Source organism: Gossypium arboreum, chromosome 3 (assembly GCF_025698485.1).
Source record: "Gossypium arboreum isolate Shixiya-1 chromosome 3, ASM2569848v2, whole genome shotgun sequence".
NCBI classification, from domain to species: domain Eukaryota; kingdom Viridiplantae; phylum Streptophyta; class Magnoliopsida; order Malvales; family Malvaceae; genus Gossypium; species Gossypium arboreum.
In genome coordinates, this window is record NC_069072.1 from 128,034,215 (window position 1) to 128,054,018 (window position 19,804).

Genomic DNA, 19,804 nt, shown 5'->3' on the forward strand with positions numbered 1-19,804 from the left:
GTATAATCCAAATTCATTAAAAATATTTTAACTTATAAACTCATGTTGAGTTTCTAATAGGTTTCCCCGCGAAATTCATGCCCCAGTATTCTTGGAAATTACAGTAAAGGATAATTAAGTATAGCAGGATTTTTTTTGGGTGCATTAATAAGGATAAAACTATAATTAGACTAGACAAGGTGAAGTCATTTCTTAACAATCGTCATGTAGCTTTTGAAGGATTTCATCCTGAGATTGTGTATATCTATACATATCCAGAGACCTTGCAAATGCCATTATTATTAAACCATCAACAACTCGGTTACACTCTCTGAATATATGTATCACTTTAATCTTCTAAAGACGTTGAGATTCATTTGGATTTTTATCAATAAAAAAATCTAGATAATTATGAGTGTCAAATTATTTTTTTACTGTTTAAAACCTAACTCTAACTAACGCTACATTGAAATCTTAATGGAACTTGACAGATCCCTTTACCCAATTTTTTACCGAGCCTATAGATACTTCCTCCCCTTCAACTTTTTAGTAGAACCAAAAAGTTACTCCTAAAGATGTCAAGTTCTTGAGCCCTAAATTCGTAATGTAAACCCTAAATCTATATATTTTTCTCTAAATTCATATTTTTTATATCCTAAGATGACTCTATTAAGGGAAAAGGTAATTTTTTTAGCTTCGTATCAATTTTAATATTTATTTGTTATTTTTAAATTTTAGTATTGTAATAAATAAGTACTGATTTTTTGTTTTATTTATTAGCATGTGGAATGAATTCGGATCCGAAGAAATCTAAAATATTTCATATCGATTGAGGAATACATCAACTTAGAAGCATGGTTAAATGTAACTGGTTTTTAAAATGCATCCAAACTACCCCACTTCCCATATCTTTGGATCTTTAGTGGAATGGTGGAGACCAAAGACCCGTTCCTTTCATTTTCCTTACGGTGAAGTGGCTCTTATCTTGGAGATATAGCCTTAATCATTAGCCTTTCAATTGAAGAAGTGGTTGTAAGGAGTCGCTCTTCATTCATGTTTTGTGATGAAATATAAGCTGGCTCATGCATATCCGGAGAATGAGGATGAAGTCAATGGGTGTTCAGTCAATTTCCTAGGGCTGAAAACATTATTAGATATGCCACCAAATAAACAATGCGACCAATGACGAGTTTGATCAGTATGTCGAATCCTACGTACCATACATTGTTAGAGGAATGTTGATGCTAAATAAGTTAGGCAATCTCGCCCACTGCTTGTATTTGCCTCTATTTCAAGACCTCAATCTTGTTCGCACATACTTTTAGGGTTTGTGATATTAGCATTCGTAAATGGGGCACTTTCTAGCACATCACATTTACGATGGATGAATTAAACAATTATTGTCTCTTTTTGCAAGCATAAGCGACGATGTGAATGTCGTTTATAGTGTTGGCCCCTTCCCATATATCTACTTTTGCACTAGCAAAAAGTAAAAAGATAATTATATTTAATTTTTTAAATTTATTATATATTTAATATTTTAAATGTATTAAATTACAAATATTTATAATGTGCCTTAAATTTAACATATATATTAACAGATTTCAAATTCACACCCTTTTCATTTGGAGGTTACTAATATTTATTGATATTAATAATTATGCAAGCAAAAGTTAAGTTCCATGTATATTTGTATTTAATGAAGTGATTATTATAGTAAACTTATATTTTTATTTATTATAATTATTTGTAGTTTATGTGTACATTGTACCTGGTTGATAAGATTCAAGTAGTAGTACTAGAGGCAATATACAAGGACACATTCGTCTTGGGGAGGGCATATACACTAGTTAAAAGCTTTCACATTTTCGAGTGACAACAAAATGATTATATGTTTGTGACAGTTTGGCATGTTCAAACCATCTCACAGGAGTAAGAAATACTTACTCATTTCATGGGACAGAGCATTAGGATAGGAATTGAGGTTTTGAACATAGAGAACATATTCTAGATCGGAACATGCGTTATTGATATATCCTCGCCGGTTAGTTGATCCAGGAGAATGATTTCTTGTGGTACTAGAATACATGGGATGGCTTAGGGTAGATAATTTATCTTTTTTTTTTTTACCCAAATGACTAATATCCTATTATCTCGAGACATCAATGAGTGTGAAGTAGTCATTGATCGAGACATCAATGAGTGTCAAGGTGTATGCCAATCTCTAAGCAGCTTGCCCAACTTGAACTAGATTCTTGAGCATGGATTTCATAGTGACTTAAACCCTAACAGAAACTCGACATCTGTTGATGTTGAGGTTTTTTTCAAAAAATTCATTGATCGATAAATAATGAAAAAAAATAGCTGTTAAGGAAATAAAAATAGTTGGAGGGATGCACATGTGTTAATGTAAAATTATTTTATCAACAAGTGGTTAGAAGAAATGGAAGTGGACTTCTTCCCCCAAGCAATTGAATTAAGTTTTAATCTTAGAGTTAGCATTGTTGGAGGCCTTTTCCTGAATACCACCTGCTTGAACAGGGCTAGTTTAGATCATAAAATGGGTGAGGACATTAGTGATTATACAAAAAATGTAGAACTACTTTAGTTTTACACAATTCTATAACTTTTATTTTTTTACAATTCATATTTGAACACTCCATAGTTGAATTTGTCAACATAATTGTAGTCGTGATACATTTAAATTTTGGAATCAATCAAATATCTCTATTATATTGATTTAGAGTACTATATTTATTATTATATATTTAACGGGTAATATTTTTAAACAAAACAAATAGTTAATGTTTACTCAAAACTTAACATGTATTACCTACACAAATAAAACATGAAAAATTTATCAAACAAAAAGTTACGAGTGTATCAAACTATAATTTTATACTAGTGTAAGTGAATCTCTCTCATTTTATAATATACTAATAATAAAAAATAGACTGTCAAACATTACCAAAATGTAGGTTTGAACATGATTTTTTTTTGAAATCGAAAGTAGCATTTCATCCACGTAAAATTTAATTTTGACCCTTTAAAATTTATAATATTTTAATCTTTAAAATATTAAAATTTGATTTAATCTTTAAGAATTATAATGATTAAACTATTAAAATTGTGAAATTACATTTTAATTCTCATAAAATATATATAATTTAATTTCGATCTCTTTAAAACAAATTTCTGATTTCGCTCTGGATGAAGTCATGGTTAAGCATAATGATAGGCAAGGTTTAAGTTTTTTGGTCTTTGTCTACAACTTGTTATATTGGTTGATTAGATATAGGTTAAATGTTGAATTAACTATAACTACAGACATAAAAAGGAGAATGTTATTTTGTTATTTAAAAATAATGTTGAACACATATTTGGATATGGGATGAAAACCTCTATCCGGCACTCAACCGAATATGAATAAACAGGGAAATGCAACTGAAAAAGAAAAACCAAGATTCCTTCTCTACCACACTAAGAAAGGCATAAACATTCCCAAACAATGAATATTGGTGAGAGACTGATCTTAGGGACATACATGGCTGATTTGTCTTTCATTTATTTATCCAAAACTCTTAGGTAATTACAATCCCAAATTAAATGCTATCAACAATTATTCCTTATTCTTTATCCTTATTATCATTGTTACAGTATGGACCCAAATTTTCTTTGTGAGATATAGCAGCCAATTTTATTTCAATACAAGGAAAAAAAACAGAATATAAAAAAAGAGAAGATGATAGCATAGGACAAAAACAGCAGAAAAACAAAGCCATTACAACCAAGCAATTGTTACATCTTTATCTTTGCCTTCTCTTTTCTCTTTCAAACCTCATTGGTTGAGCCTCCGATTAAAATTTCCGAGTTTAACTTTTGTGAATGGAGAAAATAATGTTAGTAGAATTTTGTCTACTTTGTTCAGAATCTAATTTTACTCGTCTTCTGATTCCAAAAAAAAATACTTATAAATTTAGTTAGAACCCAATGTCTTAAGAGTTACCATAGAGGTCTTTGTCTTAAGAGTTAGATTACATTTTACCTTCTCTACTCTAAAAATAGGAAATTAGTCTCTACATGTTAAATCAAAGAGCAAATTAGTCTTTTTTTTTGTTAAAATTTCATTCATTTGGCTTGTTAAAAACTATTATGATTGATGGAATAAACAAATAATGACATAATTTTTATTTGTAGAAATAAATGAAATTTTAATAGAAATACTAATTTTTACTTATATATATATATACACATTTAATTGTGATAATTTCCTTTTATCATTATAATTTTTTTTTGCTTGTAAGACTTGTGAATCTCCTTTTGGCAATATGAGATTGTATATATTCTTCATTTGGCTTTCTTTTTTACATCAAAGAAAAGTAAAAAAAAAAAAAAGAAAGAAAGAGAATCTCTTACCAGAAGAATTTTATTGCTTTTTTTTTTTTAAATTTGTTATACCCCCATAATGATATTTTGGTAATATCTAAGCTAATAAGCATATTTTCTTAGCAACCAAACAAATATAAATATCAAGTCAGCTAACATGATTAAAAAGAATAACACAACATATAATACTGGAACCAAGCCTATATAAATAGATATGTTGATTCCTTCTTTCATGCATTCTCAAACCCAGTTGAAAGCCTAGAGCTTAGTAGCAACCCTTAGTCTTCTTCTTCTTCTTCTTGTTCTTATTATTATTTTTACTCTCTATCTCATAAAACCTAAAAAAAAAAATTAAGCTTTTTTTGCAGCTTGGAAGATAGAATAGTGGCTGGTTTTTCAAGCAAAATAACAACTGGAGTTAAGCTCTCTCACTGAGAAAAAACTGGTAAGTTTTTTTTTTTCTTTTTCTTCTTTAAAGAAAAGTGAAGAAAGATTTGATACTATTGTTTATGATATAGTCGGTTTCATGTCTATACTTTTTTTTCTTCTTTTATTAATAAAGTTCTTAGTTAAGTTGAAAAAGGAAGAGTTTGATAGTAATGTTTAAAACATAAAATTTATGGTTTTGGGTTCTTTTTATTTTTAATTAATATTTTAAATTAATAAAATTAATGATTTAATAGAACTTAAGCTATTTGTTTTAGAAAGTTCTACAAATATTATTTTCAATAAAATTGAAAAAGAAGAAGAAAACTTTGGTAGTGAGAGCATATTATATTATTTTTGAGGATTTATTGGAACCGAAAATAACAATTGGGTTTAATATTATATTTGATTTAGAATCCCAACTATTGATATTATAAAAAAAAAAACTCAATTTCATAAGTATAAAATAATTATAATATTGCGGATTGAGTCTTAGTTTGATTGGCATAAGTATTTTTGTCAATACAGGGGACGTGGATTTGAGTGCGTTGAAGCGCACTATTTTTCTATTTATGGGTTGGGAAGGGATTATGAGTAGTTCCAGGTATTATTGTATAAAAAAAATAAATATGATAAATTATTAAGAAAAATAATTATGATACTAATTTTATTAAGATGTCTTTAATTTTAAATATTAAAACATTAACTAACACTGTTAATTTAGAAATTAAAATATTATAATGAATGGTGATACACCTTTTTGAACCCCCAAAGTGCACACAAAAATTGGCACCCAAAATAATAATTTGTCTTTGGGATTAGGAGGGAATAAAGGTGATTAAATTTTGACTATTTTATATATATAAAAGAGTATATTTTAATTTAAAAAACAAAAGAGTGCATATTTTATTGAGGGCAATAAAATAGTATCCATATAAACAACGTGGGTCAAGTTGACTTGAACCTAAAAATCTTTGTCTCTATGTTTCACCTGGTTTTAAAATATTAATTGATTTTACAGTTTAAATTAATTTGGTTAGGCTCACGGGTATACACATAAATGATTTATTTGGTGTCATTTTGTTATCACCTAATCACAAGCTAATTTAAAAAAAAAAAAAAAATTAAAACTCTTGCAAAAAGTTGTTTTTTTGTGTATTTTAAAATGTGTGGTTACACTAGAAGTCAAGCTCCAAATTTTGATAGAAAAAATTTCTAAGTTGTAGGGAAAAAGGAATAGAAAATGAAAACAAGAATGATGATGCAGAGAATATATAAATAGTATGGAGATGAAACTTTAGCATAAACATGACGTGTCAAAGAATAAATAAAAGAGGTTCCGACCCAAATGGATATTGAGAATCATTATTCTATTACTCAATATCGAATCATTACGACGTGGAATTCAAACATATAATCTCTCAACTCCTTCTTCACCCTTTAACTTTTCACACACGCTTGGAAAGTGTTACGTGACCCTCTTCTCTACCTACATATTTACATCCATTCATTTTATGTTTCCAAAGGGAGTATCACATGTGTATGTATCATAATTAAACTCCATGCTCATGTGTTTTGCATAGGTATGATGAAGTACTAAACTACTTTTGCTTTTATGTTTTAGCATACGTTGCCTTTGGGGTTAAAAAAATAAAATAAAATTGGATACATGTGCAATAGTTACATGGTCCAAGTTGAGTTAATTAAACAGCCAATTATATGTCTCTCACCGACATAATCAAACTGATAGAGACAGGATTTATGTTTTATTTAATGCTGAGGAATTCATTGTTTTGCAGATAAGAGTGAAGAATTGGCAATCAACATGGAGAACGGATATATCAACCCGGCACCAAGTCCACTTAGGAAAATCATCACGGTTGCATCCATTGCTGCCGGCATCCAGTTTGGGTGGGCTCTGCAGCTGTCTCTCCTGACACCCTACGTCCAGACCCTTGGTGTACCCCACGCTTGGGCTGCTTTCATTTGGCTTTGCGGTCCCATTTCTGGCCTTCTGGTTCAACCCATCGTGGGATACAACAGTGACCGTTGCACCTCTCGGTTCGGCCGACGCCGACCCTTTATTGTCATTGGAGCTCTCTCTGTCTCCATAGCTGTCTTCCTCATCGGTTTCGCCAAAGACATTGGCCACCATGCGGGAGATTCCTTGGAGAGAACGACCAAACCGAGAGCTGTAGCCATCTTTGTCGTCGGGTTTTGGATCCTCGACGTGGCTAACAACATGTTGCAAGGTCCGTGTCGAGCTCTCCTCGCGGACCTCTCGGCTAATGACCACAAAAAGATGAGAACAGCGAACGGGTGGTTCTCGTTTTTCATGGCGGTAGGCAACGTGTTGGGTTACGCCGCCGGTTCTTACTCCCACCTTTACAAGATCTTCCCTTTCACCAAAACTACAGCCTGCGACATGTACTGTGCAAATCTCAAATCATGCTTCACCATAGACATCATGATCCTCTTGTTAGTAACAGTAACCGCAGTCACAACCGTGAAGGAAGATCCCTTTACCAAGCAAATCCAAGATGATGGGAGCAAAGAATCGACTCCTTTCATAGGTGAAATGATAGCAGCTTTCAAGAGCTTGAAGAAACCAATGTGGATCCTGCTGCTAGTGACTTGCCTCAATTGGATAGCTTGGTTCCCATTCTTGTTGTTCGACACTGACTGGATGGGCAAAGAGATTTACGGTGGGGAAGCCAAGGGAGATGCACATAAAATTAAGCTTTACGGTGATGGGGTTCGAGCTGGTGCATTAGGGTTGATGATTAACTCCATCGTCTTGGGGTTGACTTCACTGGGGTTAGAGCCTGCAGGGCGGTTGATCGGTGGAGTCAAGAACTTGTGGGCAATCGTCAACTTCATCTTGTGTGCGTGCTTGGCGTCTACGGTGTTGATCACAAAGATGGCTGAGGCTTGGAGACAACACCATGGGTCCCCACTCACCCATCCTCCATTGAACATTACAGGCTCTGCTTTGGCTGTATTCGGTGTCTTGGGTATTCCACTTGCGGTTAGTTCCATTCTCTTTCTTTTCTCTCTTTTGTTTTCTATGTATAATTAAAGCAACATGTCATGTGATTTGAATTTTAAAAAAACAAGGATTTGACTTTTGTGCCTTGGAAAATTGACTGCTTCTGTAAATGATTTGACCCTTTTTAGTAATTTGCAGGAAACTTTAGTAAACAGGTTTTCTTTTCCAGTCAAATTATACGTCAAATTAATCCTAATTACCACAGATTATATTATACTGGTTACGTAACATAATATGTGTTAGAGTCGTTCAGTTCTCACCCTGACAGGACAGCAATATTTCCTGCAATTTGAGCCATCAAAACAGTGAAACTGGACTATAATAATTGAGCCATCATTACTTATGAGTTGAAAAGTCTTTGGAACAATAGCAATGACGACAACTCTGGCTTTATTATGCAGGTAACATACAGTATTCCATTCGCTTTGGCATCCATCTACTGTTCTAGTACTGGTGGTGGTCAAGGTGAGTTGCAGTAACTTTTATTTTGTGTTTGAATAATCTATAATCTTTCGAAGATAATTATAATCATATGAAGATCATTCTCAATGGCAGGTCTTTCTCTAGGAGTGCTAAACTTGTCTATAGTTATCCCACAGGTACTTGCTTTATCATCTTTCTTCATATTCTAACTTAAAATATGGTAGACAGTATGTTGGTAGTTGATAAAGTGAAATTTAATGGCATGATATGTATAGACTGACTTTGTATGTGAAAATGGCAGATGTTCGTATCAGTAATTAGTGGACCGTTGGATGATGCATTCGGGGGTGGCAACTTGCCTGCTTTTGTGCTGGGGTCCATAGCGGCTGCTGTCAGTGCGTTGTTGGCTATATTGGCATTGCCGAACCCACCTAAACAAGTGTCCCTTTCGCCAGGAATGGGTGGTGGTCATTAATAAATAATCAATTCCACAGCTTCTGATCAGCCTCTTTGCATGCCAACAATGTGTTTCAAGTTTTATGATTTGCTTGGTGTAGTTTCATATAAATATTTGCTTTGATGCAATGCAGTCATGGCTTAGTCCCATGCCTCTCCTTATGTATTTTTAAGGTTTCCATATATAGGGAAGTTTGCAGGGAAATCCTTTTTATTTCTCTAAGATTTGTAATCTAAGCTTATAATTTCCAATATATCAGAACCTTCGAAAATGAAAATTTGAAAGCAACTTTTGTGTTATGTTTAATTTCTTAGTTGTTTCTCTTAATCAAAACTAACCTAATTAATCAAATAAGTGTTGGGTGTAATAGTAAGACCATTGCATTCCCAAAGGTGATGTGGCATGTTACATGTCATAGTCTGGTTATTTCTCAACCACACTAGTTTTTAATAGTACAAATGGATGAAATTTTTAATAAAAAGGGATAAATTTGCTCTTTAATTTAGTATATAGATGATAATTTGTCCATTTTTTTAGTAGAGGAGGCAAAATGCAATAAAACTCTTAGTACAGGGGCCTCCATAGTAATTTTTAATAAAAAGTCTGTTAATCTGTTAGCTGTTAGTTAGCTGTTAGTTAAATCTGTTGGTTTGTTCTTTGTAGATAGCATGCTCTGCTATGATGTATAAAAGCATTAACAAGCACTGTACAGAGAAATAATTTTCTCAATATATTCCTCTTGATTCATAAAATCTCTGTTATTTTTCTATTTCTTGCTATAGTTTAGCATGGTATCAGATGTCCATTTCCTCCTGGAGTTATTTCTTTGAATACCTGTGCTTTTCATGACTCCTCCTTTTAGTCCGTCTGCTGTTCAATCTGTTACACCAGTGATGGCTTCCAATCTTACTGATGGAGTCTTTGACAGTTGTTTCTTTTCCACCAAGAAAATCAGTGTTCTTCTTGATGACAATAATTACTTGCTGTGGTGTCAACAGGTTCTTTTGGCGATCAAGATGTATAAGCTTCAAAATTGTTCCTCCTCCTCAATTGATCTTGGATGAAAATAGGGTGCATCAAGAGAATATTGAGTTTGCGCGGTTTGAACAACAAGATAGCGCTCTTGCACCGTAGCTCTTATCGTCGGTAAGTTAAGCGATTCTTTCACATCTCATTGGTCTGGATACTAGTGCTCAAATCTGGAATACTCTTGTTAATTTGTATGACAGTAAGACTACCTCTCGGTTGATGTTTTACAAAAGGGCTTTACACTCTCAGCGCAAGGGTGATCTTTCCATGAAAGATTTCTTAATGAAAATCAAGGGTTACTGTGATAATCTTGCTAGTTGTGGAGAAGTTATTAGCGAGCATGAGCATGTTACTGCAATTCTTAATGGCCTATCGCCTGAGTATGAATCTGTTATTACGATTATCATTGCAATTCATATACCCTACAATGTGCAGGGTGTCACTACCATGCTTCTTGATGCTGAAGCATGACAACAAATTACAATAGTTGAGGCCCCTAGTTCAGTTAATATGATCTCTCATCAATACGTGGACCTTGTTGTCAATAGTGCGCCTACACCAGCTTATCGTCACCCATCAGCTGCTCGAGGTTGTGGGTGTGGTCACTCATCTAGATCGAGTGTTCAATGTTAATTGTGTGGGAAAACAGGTCACCTTGTTGATTGATGTTACTATCGGTTTGATGCCTCCTACAAGAGTGCAGGCTATAGACCCATTTCTTCCTCCCAAGCAAATGTCTGCATGTTTGGTACTGGATCTACTATCGCACCATAGGTGCCATCATCTATGCCCATGACGCCTCTTGCTGTTCCAAGTTCACAACCGGGTTGGTTTTTTCCACCTGCCCCAATTCCTACCTAGACTAATCCGTTTACTATTAGTTCTCCGCAACATGTCAGTGCACCCACTTCAGCAGCCCTACGCCCTCAAGCCTATCTTGTGACCCTTGAAATAGTTGGTGGCAATGCTTGGTATCCTGACTCTGGCACAACATATCATCTCACCAATTCTGTTGTTTCACTAGGTGAAAGTACTTCCTACAATGGTCTAGGTAAAGTGTATATTGGTAATGATACTATACTTCCTGTTATGTCTACTAGTAATCATCTTTGCTTACTCATTCATGACCATTATACATGAAATCCCTGTTATTTGTACTTGGTATAGCCAAAAACCTCTGATCTGTGTCTAATTTTACAAAAGATAATTAGGTGATATTTGAGTTTCTTCCTACACCGTGTCAGGTTTGTGATCTGAAAACTAGGGAGATAATTCTTCGAGGATCGATGCATAATGGGTTGTACAGACTCCACTTAAATGGCTCTCTCAATACTACTTTGTCTTCCGGCTCAACCCATTGTTTTACTGCTAATACGATAGTTTCTTTAGGTATATGGCATTCTAGGTTAGGGCATCCCTGTAATGTCACACTTAAAAAGGCTCTACACCATTGTAACATACCATTTGGTACAAATAAAGAATCCCTTAATTGTGTTGCTTGCCACTTAAGAAAAGAACATAAGCTGTCATTTCATAAGTCTTTATCTAAGTATACTATACCTATTCAACTAGTGGTTATTGATGTTTGGGGACCAGCTCTAGTCTCTTCCAATGGTTTTCGTTATTATGTTGCTTTCACAGATACATATACAAGATACACTTGGGTTTATTTCTTGTAGAGAAAGTTAGAGGTGCTCACTATCTTCCCACAGTTTCATAGGCAAGCTGAAAGGGCTCTTGGCTGTAAACTTAAAGCTTTACAAATAGATAGGGGATGAGAATTTCAAGCGTTGAAGTTGTACTTGTCTCAACAAGGGATTATGCATCGTTTTACGTGTCCATATACTTCTAAACAAAATTTTTTAGTTGAACGCAAACATAGACAGATAGTTGAAGCTGGTCTTTCTATGCTAGCTCATGCTTATATGCCCTTAACCTACTGGAATGATGCATTCAGTAGTGCAGTATACTTGATAAATAGGTTGCATTCTTTTCTCTTAGGCAACATCTCACCATATGAAAAGCTCTTTCATGTTCAACCAAGTTATTCATTTCTTTGAGTTTTTAGCTACTTGTACTTTCCCAATCTTAGACCCTACAACACCCATAAGCTACAGTTTCGATCCACCCTATGCACATTTTTAGGTACAGCCCTTACACAAAGGGTATCATTGTCGGGATAATGATGGTAGAGTATATATTTCTCGTCATATCACATTTCATGAAATTGTGTTTCTATTTCAAACCAACTGCTCAAAATCTGTTCCCTCCATGCCTTCTCCATAGTCTAGTTCTAAGCTGCTCGTGTTGTCCCCAAGCCATATGCCACATGCTAATCCAACATTTGTTGTTCCAACCACTCATCCAGTCAACTCATTGAATGATGTCCCTCTATCCAACTCACCTAGTTCAGTACATTCTTTCTGTGATAACTCTACATCTAGACTATATCTAGAATGTCAGTACTGATATGTCAGACCAGCCACATCCTCAACCTCTTGTTCCACTTAACTCTCACGCTATGGTTACACGTAGAAAAGTTGACATTTTTAAACCCAAGGCATACCTAAGCAAAGCAACATGTTTCTCTAATGATACTCCTGCTTACATACATGAAGCAATGAGTAATGAGTGTTGGAAAGCAGCGGAGCATAGTGAGTTACAAGCCCTTCTTTACAATAACACATGGGGTATTTGTTCACTTCCTGTTAATCGAAGGGCGATCGACTGCAAGTAGTTGTTTAAGGTGAAAAAGAAGGCCGATGGGATTATGGAAAGGTATAAAGCACGATTGGTGGCTAAAGGGTTTTCTCAGTATGTTGGACTTGATTTTCGAGGCACCTTCAGTCCAGTAGTTAGAGTAACAACCATTCGAACTGTGCTTGCTATTGCAGTCATGAAAATGTGGTCATTAAGGCAAATTGATGTCAATAATACTAATGCGTTGTTGAGAGCACCAAAAATATCTTATTCCTATAAAATAACGAAGAGAATAGTATAGGGGAAGTAGGGTCAAATCTTCAGGGATTGGATTTGCACAAGTTCCTATTCTTCAAGATCCCGGGCAGAGTCATGCTAAAAAAAAAAAGGCGTACCTGGGAAAAAATAAAAAAAAAACAGAATTAAAAGTTTTATTGAATTGAAATTGCGTAAATTGAAATTAAAATTGTAAAGATAAATAAAGTTGAGAAAAGAGAGTTTTTGATGGAGAGATTTCAGCCTCTGGTTATCTCGATCGTCTTTGGGTTCAGTCCTAGGCTTTTAGGTGATCCTTCTCGAACAGAATAAGCCAGTTGTAGTGGAAGAGTACGCCTACGACCAATAGCTCCACTTAGATTTTAGACTTACGATTTAGAGGAACTTGACTTTAGCCAACCGTTACTTTTGTGGGACCGTCTTACACTAGACCATCACTTCTCATTGGCGATTGCCACGCCATTTTGTCTTTTGGGCTCGATAACCACTGACGCAGTAAGCTAACGAACCGACTATGCAACCTTCACAAAACATACAAAGCGGTTGTCTTTACACAAGATGAAAAGATCACTTTTGAAGGGACATGGACGGAAGCGTAAGTCTCGTAGTGCGGAGAAACGATGAATACTCGTTGAGAAGGCTAAGCGTGGATTCTAAGCCTCATTAACCTTTTTTGGGGAATCTCGACAACCTTTAGCTAGATGAATTTAGTACCTCATGCGTTTTGGGAAAAAAGAAATAAACTTAATAAAAATGGAATTTTATTGAATAAATGAAAGAAAAAAAGGCTAAACTTTTTGGGAGACGGAGCTTTACAGAAAAATATGAGTGCAATTTGTGTCACTCCATCCTCTATTTATAGTACTCAGAAAACCTAGTATATTCCTATCTAAATTCTAAAAGATAAATAAAGATAAATAGAGATAAATAGAAATAAAAGCTAAAATTAAATCTAAATAATAATATTAACAATTACCCTAATATAATTAAAATTTAAATAGAATCTTGTGTTTAAAAAATCTCTTCTTTGCATTTTTGCCCTCAAGTCTTCCACACTTTGCATTTTTGACACCACTTCTTTCCTACTTCACATGCTGGCCCATTTAATCTTTAAATTCATGCTTTTTGCCCTCAAATTTCATTTTGCCTTCAATTTAGTCCCTACAAGATAAAAAACTATAAATAGCTCAAATTAGTAGGATCATACTCAAAATAAATATATAATTAATATATAAAAATATGCCATTCCAGAGTATTATCAAATTCCCCCTACTTAGCCCATGCTTGCCCTCAAGTATGGTTCCTATCCACTATGAAATTTAGATTTTTGCCATGAAAGAAATATCACTCCAAAGTTTTATAAAAAGTAGGCGTAATGTATATGATAAATGAAGAGAACTTTTAGCTTGCTTTAAGTAAAAATAAAAAAGTATTCCAATTAATTCGACCTGGATTATTTCATAAAAATTAGGTAATTTACTAAACTTACCAAGACACCCTATTTGTTTCCACTCTTAGTCCCCAAATGTAATTTTATTATTAATACATCTTTTTTTTCTTTTTCTCTTTTTTTTTTACTTAAGAATATATTGAACCTTTTCACACAAAGAGAGATAACAGCCAAATACCCTACCCTGGTTACTTAGTCCAATATACTCCTAATTTATTATATTTATATATATATATATATATATATATTATTTTTTTCTTAAGAATATATTGAACCTTTTGACGCGAAGAGAGATGACAGCCAAGCACTCCACCCCGGTTATTCAGGCCAACACATTCCTAAAAAAAATTTGTTTAATTCCGGTTAGCGATTTTTTACCTAACACGTCACACAACCTTTTGACGCAAAGTAGGATGACAACGCAGACACCCTACCCCGATTACTTAACTAGTCACGTCTTTAAGCTGCACTCATAACCACAGAGACATCAAAATTTATTATTATCATTAAACGAAATTTTAATTTTAGGGTACTAGGAAAAACAATCAAGTGTCAGAAATAAGTTTCAACAACCTCCTAATAGTCATGAACATAATTTTAGCATGCAATTGTATTAAGTGTCCTCTTTGCATTTAGACTTAATTGATTTTACTATAAGCAAGATAGAGTTAACTCTATTAATTATAATTATTTTAGCCTAATAGAAATAAAACAGTGAAGACGAAATCAAACTAGCAAAATCATAGCTAACTCAGTAGACAAGAATCATGTTCGCAGGTCAAATAGTGGGCAATTCCTAGTTAAAATCTTGGGCATGAAAAGAGGTAGAATATTCTAAAAAAAATAAATGTGGGCAAAAACGTGCATAAGGCAGCATCAACAATAAAACAACAGTAAAAGCATCAGATAAAATGACAAAAATAATGAGGAATGCCTCCCCCTACTTAAAACACATTTTCCTCAATGTGAAAAACAATATTAATAAATATGATAAAAAGAAAGGGTTTAGAACACTCCCCATGTCGTATTTGTTACTGTTTTCGCCCGTTTCCAAATTTAATTTTTTTCGATTCCTCGATTCTCCTAGATATAAGAAGAGAGATACAATTTATTAGCATGCCAGAAAATAAAGAAAATATAAAATATAAATATAAATCAAAAAATTAGATTGCCTCACAACAAGCGTTTGTTTAACGTCGTTAGCTTGACGCCCTAACTAGTATTGGGGCTGCTTCAACTGAATTATTTCATTTATATAGGCTTGGAAATATTCTTTTTTTACCACATCTACCATATTTGGGTTTAATTGTCCTTGCACCTCTTGATTTGGTTTCATTTTTTCCTCTAAGAACATCTTATGTGTGTATGTCAAGGGGTTGATCCCTTTCAAGTAAGCAATGGTCTCGTCATTCTCCAAAAATTTGCATTTGAGATGCTCAGGAAGTATTTTTAATTCCATATCTGGTGTCTGCAAAACAAATGGTAGATGTTTAGTATTCATAAGAGCTGATAATTCATTAATAGATTCGCAAATAGATCCCGAATCAAATTATCATCAAACATTGTTTCAAGTTTATCTCCATAAGATGACTCAAAAGTTTCTTCTACTAATGAGTAAATTATGTCGACACAATTTACATTCAAGATTGCACTTGGGTGACTAATAGCGGCGTAAACATTAAACTTCACAATCTCCCTGTCAAATTCTATCATGAGAGTTCCGCTACGCACGTCAATCTTAGTATTTACAGTAATAAGGAAAGGTCTCCCCAACAAGATGTCTGAAGACCTAAGATCATTATCCTCTTCTGTTTTTATCATATAAAAATCTACAGGAAAGTTAAGTCCGTTGACTTTCACTAATACGTCCTTAAAGAGTCCTTCGAGATGCACAATAGACCTGTCTGGTAATTGAATGACAACACATGTTTTCGTTAAAAAACCCGCGTTAAGAGATTCATCATTTATAGAGGCCCCTAAATCACACATTTTTTTTTAATTCCTAAATGACCTATTTTGCATGGTTTACAAACATGCCCCAGTCTTTACATTTTGCTAGCATCTTCCACTGTAACACCGCAGATACATTTTCACCAACACTTATTCTTTTATTTCCAGTCAATTTTCACTTGTTGGTGCAAACCTTTTTAGGGAACTTGGCATATTGTAGAATTTGTTTGATGGCATCTAACAATGGTATATTGATCTCAATATTTTTGAATGTTTCAAGGATATCTTTTTCCTCCTTACCTCTCTGATGTTGGTTCAATTGTCTTGGAAATAGACGTTGAATTATGGGCAGTGAAGGTTTCGTTCAGACCTGTTCATCATTCTTCTATATTTTCTATGCAGAATCTTGATTAAGATTCCTACCAGGATTTGGTTCTAGTTCTTCCACTTCGCAACGTCACTGCATTTACGTGTTGTCTTGGGTTAGGTTTAATTTATGACGATAGCTTTCCTTGTGAGTTCATTTTCTAAATTGATGTGGTCAATTTTCTTATAAATGCCTCGATTTTCTGTTGAAAATCAAGCATATTAGCTGCTAATTTATTGACTATGATTTCTAGAGAGGTACCTGAATCTCGCGACTATTGTGGAAATCGATTTTGGTATGGCTGGTTATACTGCAGGTTTGCCCTATACCTCAAGTTAGGATGGTCTTTCCATCCTAGGTTATATGTATTTGCATATGAGTCATATCACCTTTGGGACAGTCTAGGAAAGTTTCCTACAGTATCTAAATAAACCATAGTATCGTTACACAAACTAGGGCATGCATCAGTTATATGTTTAGGTGTTGCATAAATTCCGCACAGTTGTGTTGGTCCTATTTTTACTGCAAAAAGAGAATTCATGATATTAGTAAGTTGATCAACTTTATCTTCTAAAGTTAAAATACTTAGTTGGTGAACCCTTCTAGTGGGTTCAAGATTGGCTCGAAATTGTTGAGATTTGTAGCCATCGTGGATATCAAGTCCTTTGCTTGTTGGGGAGTCATGTTGACCAATGCTCCTCCACTAGCGGCATCTACCATATTCTTCTCTATGAGTTTTAAGCCTTCATAAAAGTATTGGAATAGAGACTGTTCTGTTATACCAGTTGTGGTCAACTTGTACACAACTTCTTAAATCACTCCCAATAGTCATAAAAAGACTCCACATCTTTTTGCCTTATCCCAACGATTTCCCTTCTTAACTCAACTGCACGCGGTGCTGGAAAAAAACCTGTTAAGAAAAAAAGGGGAAAGATCAGTCCAAGTTGTAATAGATCCAAGAGATAGGTAAAACAACCATTCCCTAGCAGAATCTGCTAGAGAGAAAGGGAAAATACCCAATTTGATTTGATCCTCAGTTACGTCCTAAGGTTTCATACTAAGGCAAACCATATGAAACTCTTTTAGATGTTTATGTGGATTTTCGTTTTGCAACCCATGAAAAGTTTGTAGTAACTGGATTAATCCTGACTTTAGTTTAAAATCAGTATCCATAATAGGATACGCAATGCATAATAGTTGTTGTTCTCCAGGAGCTGTAGCCATTTGCCGGATTGTTTGAGCCATAGGTTAATGTGCTAGATTTGGGTTTTCGTTAACCCTAGTGTTAAGCACTTCTTCTGGTGGATCGACTTGTATTCTTTCATTTTATAGTGTTTGAGTAAGGTTTTCATTAACCCCAGACTCAACCTCGTCGTCTGTTTCTACTTTCAACGGTGGGTTACTGAGTCCTTACCACCTCTGATTGCTTTTTCCGTAGCTTTGTTTCTTTGCGATTAGCTTTCGCAGTCTTCTTTATTTCTGAATCAAATGCAAGAATACCTAGTGTAGATCTGGTCATAAGAAACAAAAGAAAACAAGATTAGTACGTTACCAGAACCGTGCAACGACGCCAAAGTTTGATGCATCGTTGAGAGCACCAAAAATATCCTATCCTTATAAAATAACAACAATAATAGTATAAGGGAAGTAAGGTCAAATTCTCAGGGACTGAATTTGCACAAGTTCCTATTCCTCGAGATCCTAGGCAGAGTCGTACCCAAGAAAACTGGTATACTTGGGAAAAAATAAAAAAAAATAGAATTAAAACTTTTTTTGAATTGAAATTGCGTAAATTGAAATTAAAATTGTAAAGATAAACAGAGTTGAGAAAAGAGAGTTTTTGATGGAGAGATTTCAGCCTCCAGTTATGTCGATCCTCCTTGGGTTCAATCCTAGGCTTTAAGGTGATCCTTCTTGAACAGAGTAAGCTAGTTACAGTGGAAGAGGACGCCTATGACCACCAGTTCCACTTAGATTTTAGACTTACTATTTAGAGGAACCTGACTCTAGCCAACCGTCGCTTTTGTGGGACTGTCTTACACTAGATCATCACTTCTCATTGGAGAATGTCACGCCATTTTGTCTATTGGGCTCGACAACCACTAACGCAGTAAGCTAATGAACCAACTGTGTAACCATCCCAAAACATACAAAGCGGACATCTTTGCACAAGATGAAAAGATCACTTTTGAAGGGACATGGACAGAAGCATTAGTCCCGTAGTGCGAAGAAACGATGAATACTCGTTAAGAAGGCTAAGTGCGAATTCTAAGCCTTATGAACCCTTTTTTGGGATTTCGACAACCTTTGGCTAGATGAATTTAGTAGCTCATACTTTTTGGGAAAAAGAAATAAACTTAATAAAAATGGAATTTTATTGAATAAATGAAAGAAACAAAGGCTAAGCTTTTTGGGAGAGGGAGCTTTACAGAAAAAGATGAGTGCAATTTGTGTCACTCCATACCCTATTTATAGTACTTAGAAAACCTAGTATATTCCTATCTAAATTCTAAAAGATAAATAGAGATAAAAGCTAAAATTAAATTTAAATAATCTTAACAATTATCCTAATATAATTAAAATTTAAATAGAGTCTTGTGTTTATAAAATCTCTTCTTTGCATTTTGCCCCTAAGTCTTCCACACTTTGTATTTTCGACACCACTTCTTTCCTACTTCGCATGCTAGCCCATTTTATCTTTAAATTCACGCTTTTTTCCCTCAAATTTCCTTGTGCCTTCAACTTAGTCCCTACAAGATAAAAAAACATAAATAGCTCAAATTAGTAGGATCATACTCAAAATAAATATGTAATTAATACATAAAAATATGTCATTCCAGAGTATTATCAAATGCATTTCTCAATGGGAATTTGACTGAGGAGATATACATGGATTAATCGTCTGGATTTGAAGTGTCAGGTAACAATGGATAGAAGCTTGTTTGCAGATTGAACAATGCTTTGTATAGTCTACGACAAGCTCTTCGTGCATGGTTCCACACTCTCAAATAGTATCTAATTGATCAACTTGGGTTTCATGCTTCGAATGTAACACTCCACACCCAAGCCCTACGCTGGGATGAGATACGAGGCGTTACCACAATTAATCACATGTGTACAATCATTTCGATGTCATTAAGACTCGATCAAATTAAAAACTTTTCTAAATTTAATAACTTTGTCTAGACTCCTTAATATGGACCTACGAGGCCCCAAACATCCATTGGAAACCCTTCGGGATCAACACGGGTCCTCTAACTAACTTTAGAAAAATAATGCTTAAAACAGGGCACACGCTCGTGTGGAAGGGTA

At 34.3% G+C, this 19,804-nt stretch overlaps 1 protein-coding gene across 1 annotated transcript; it reads left to right on the forward strand.

Annotated features, from left to right (window-relative positions):
* Positions 1–6,238: 6,238 nt before the first annotated feature.
* LOC108476210 (sucrose transport protein SUC8-like) lies at positions 6,239–9,008 on the forward strand (the record flags this gene model as incomplete). Its single annotated transcript, XM_053026322.1, has 5 exons — positions 6,239–6,374; positions 6,591–7,819; positions 8,242–8,305; positions 8,396–8,439; positions 8,565–9,008. Coding segments are annotated over 5 exons (1,647 nt in total), but the record flags the coding sequence as incomplete, so codon positions are not given.
* Between the last annotated feature and the right edge of the window lie 10,796 nt (positions 9,009–19,804).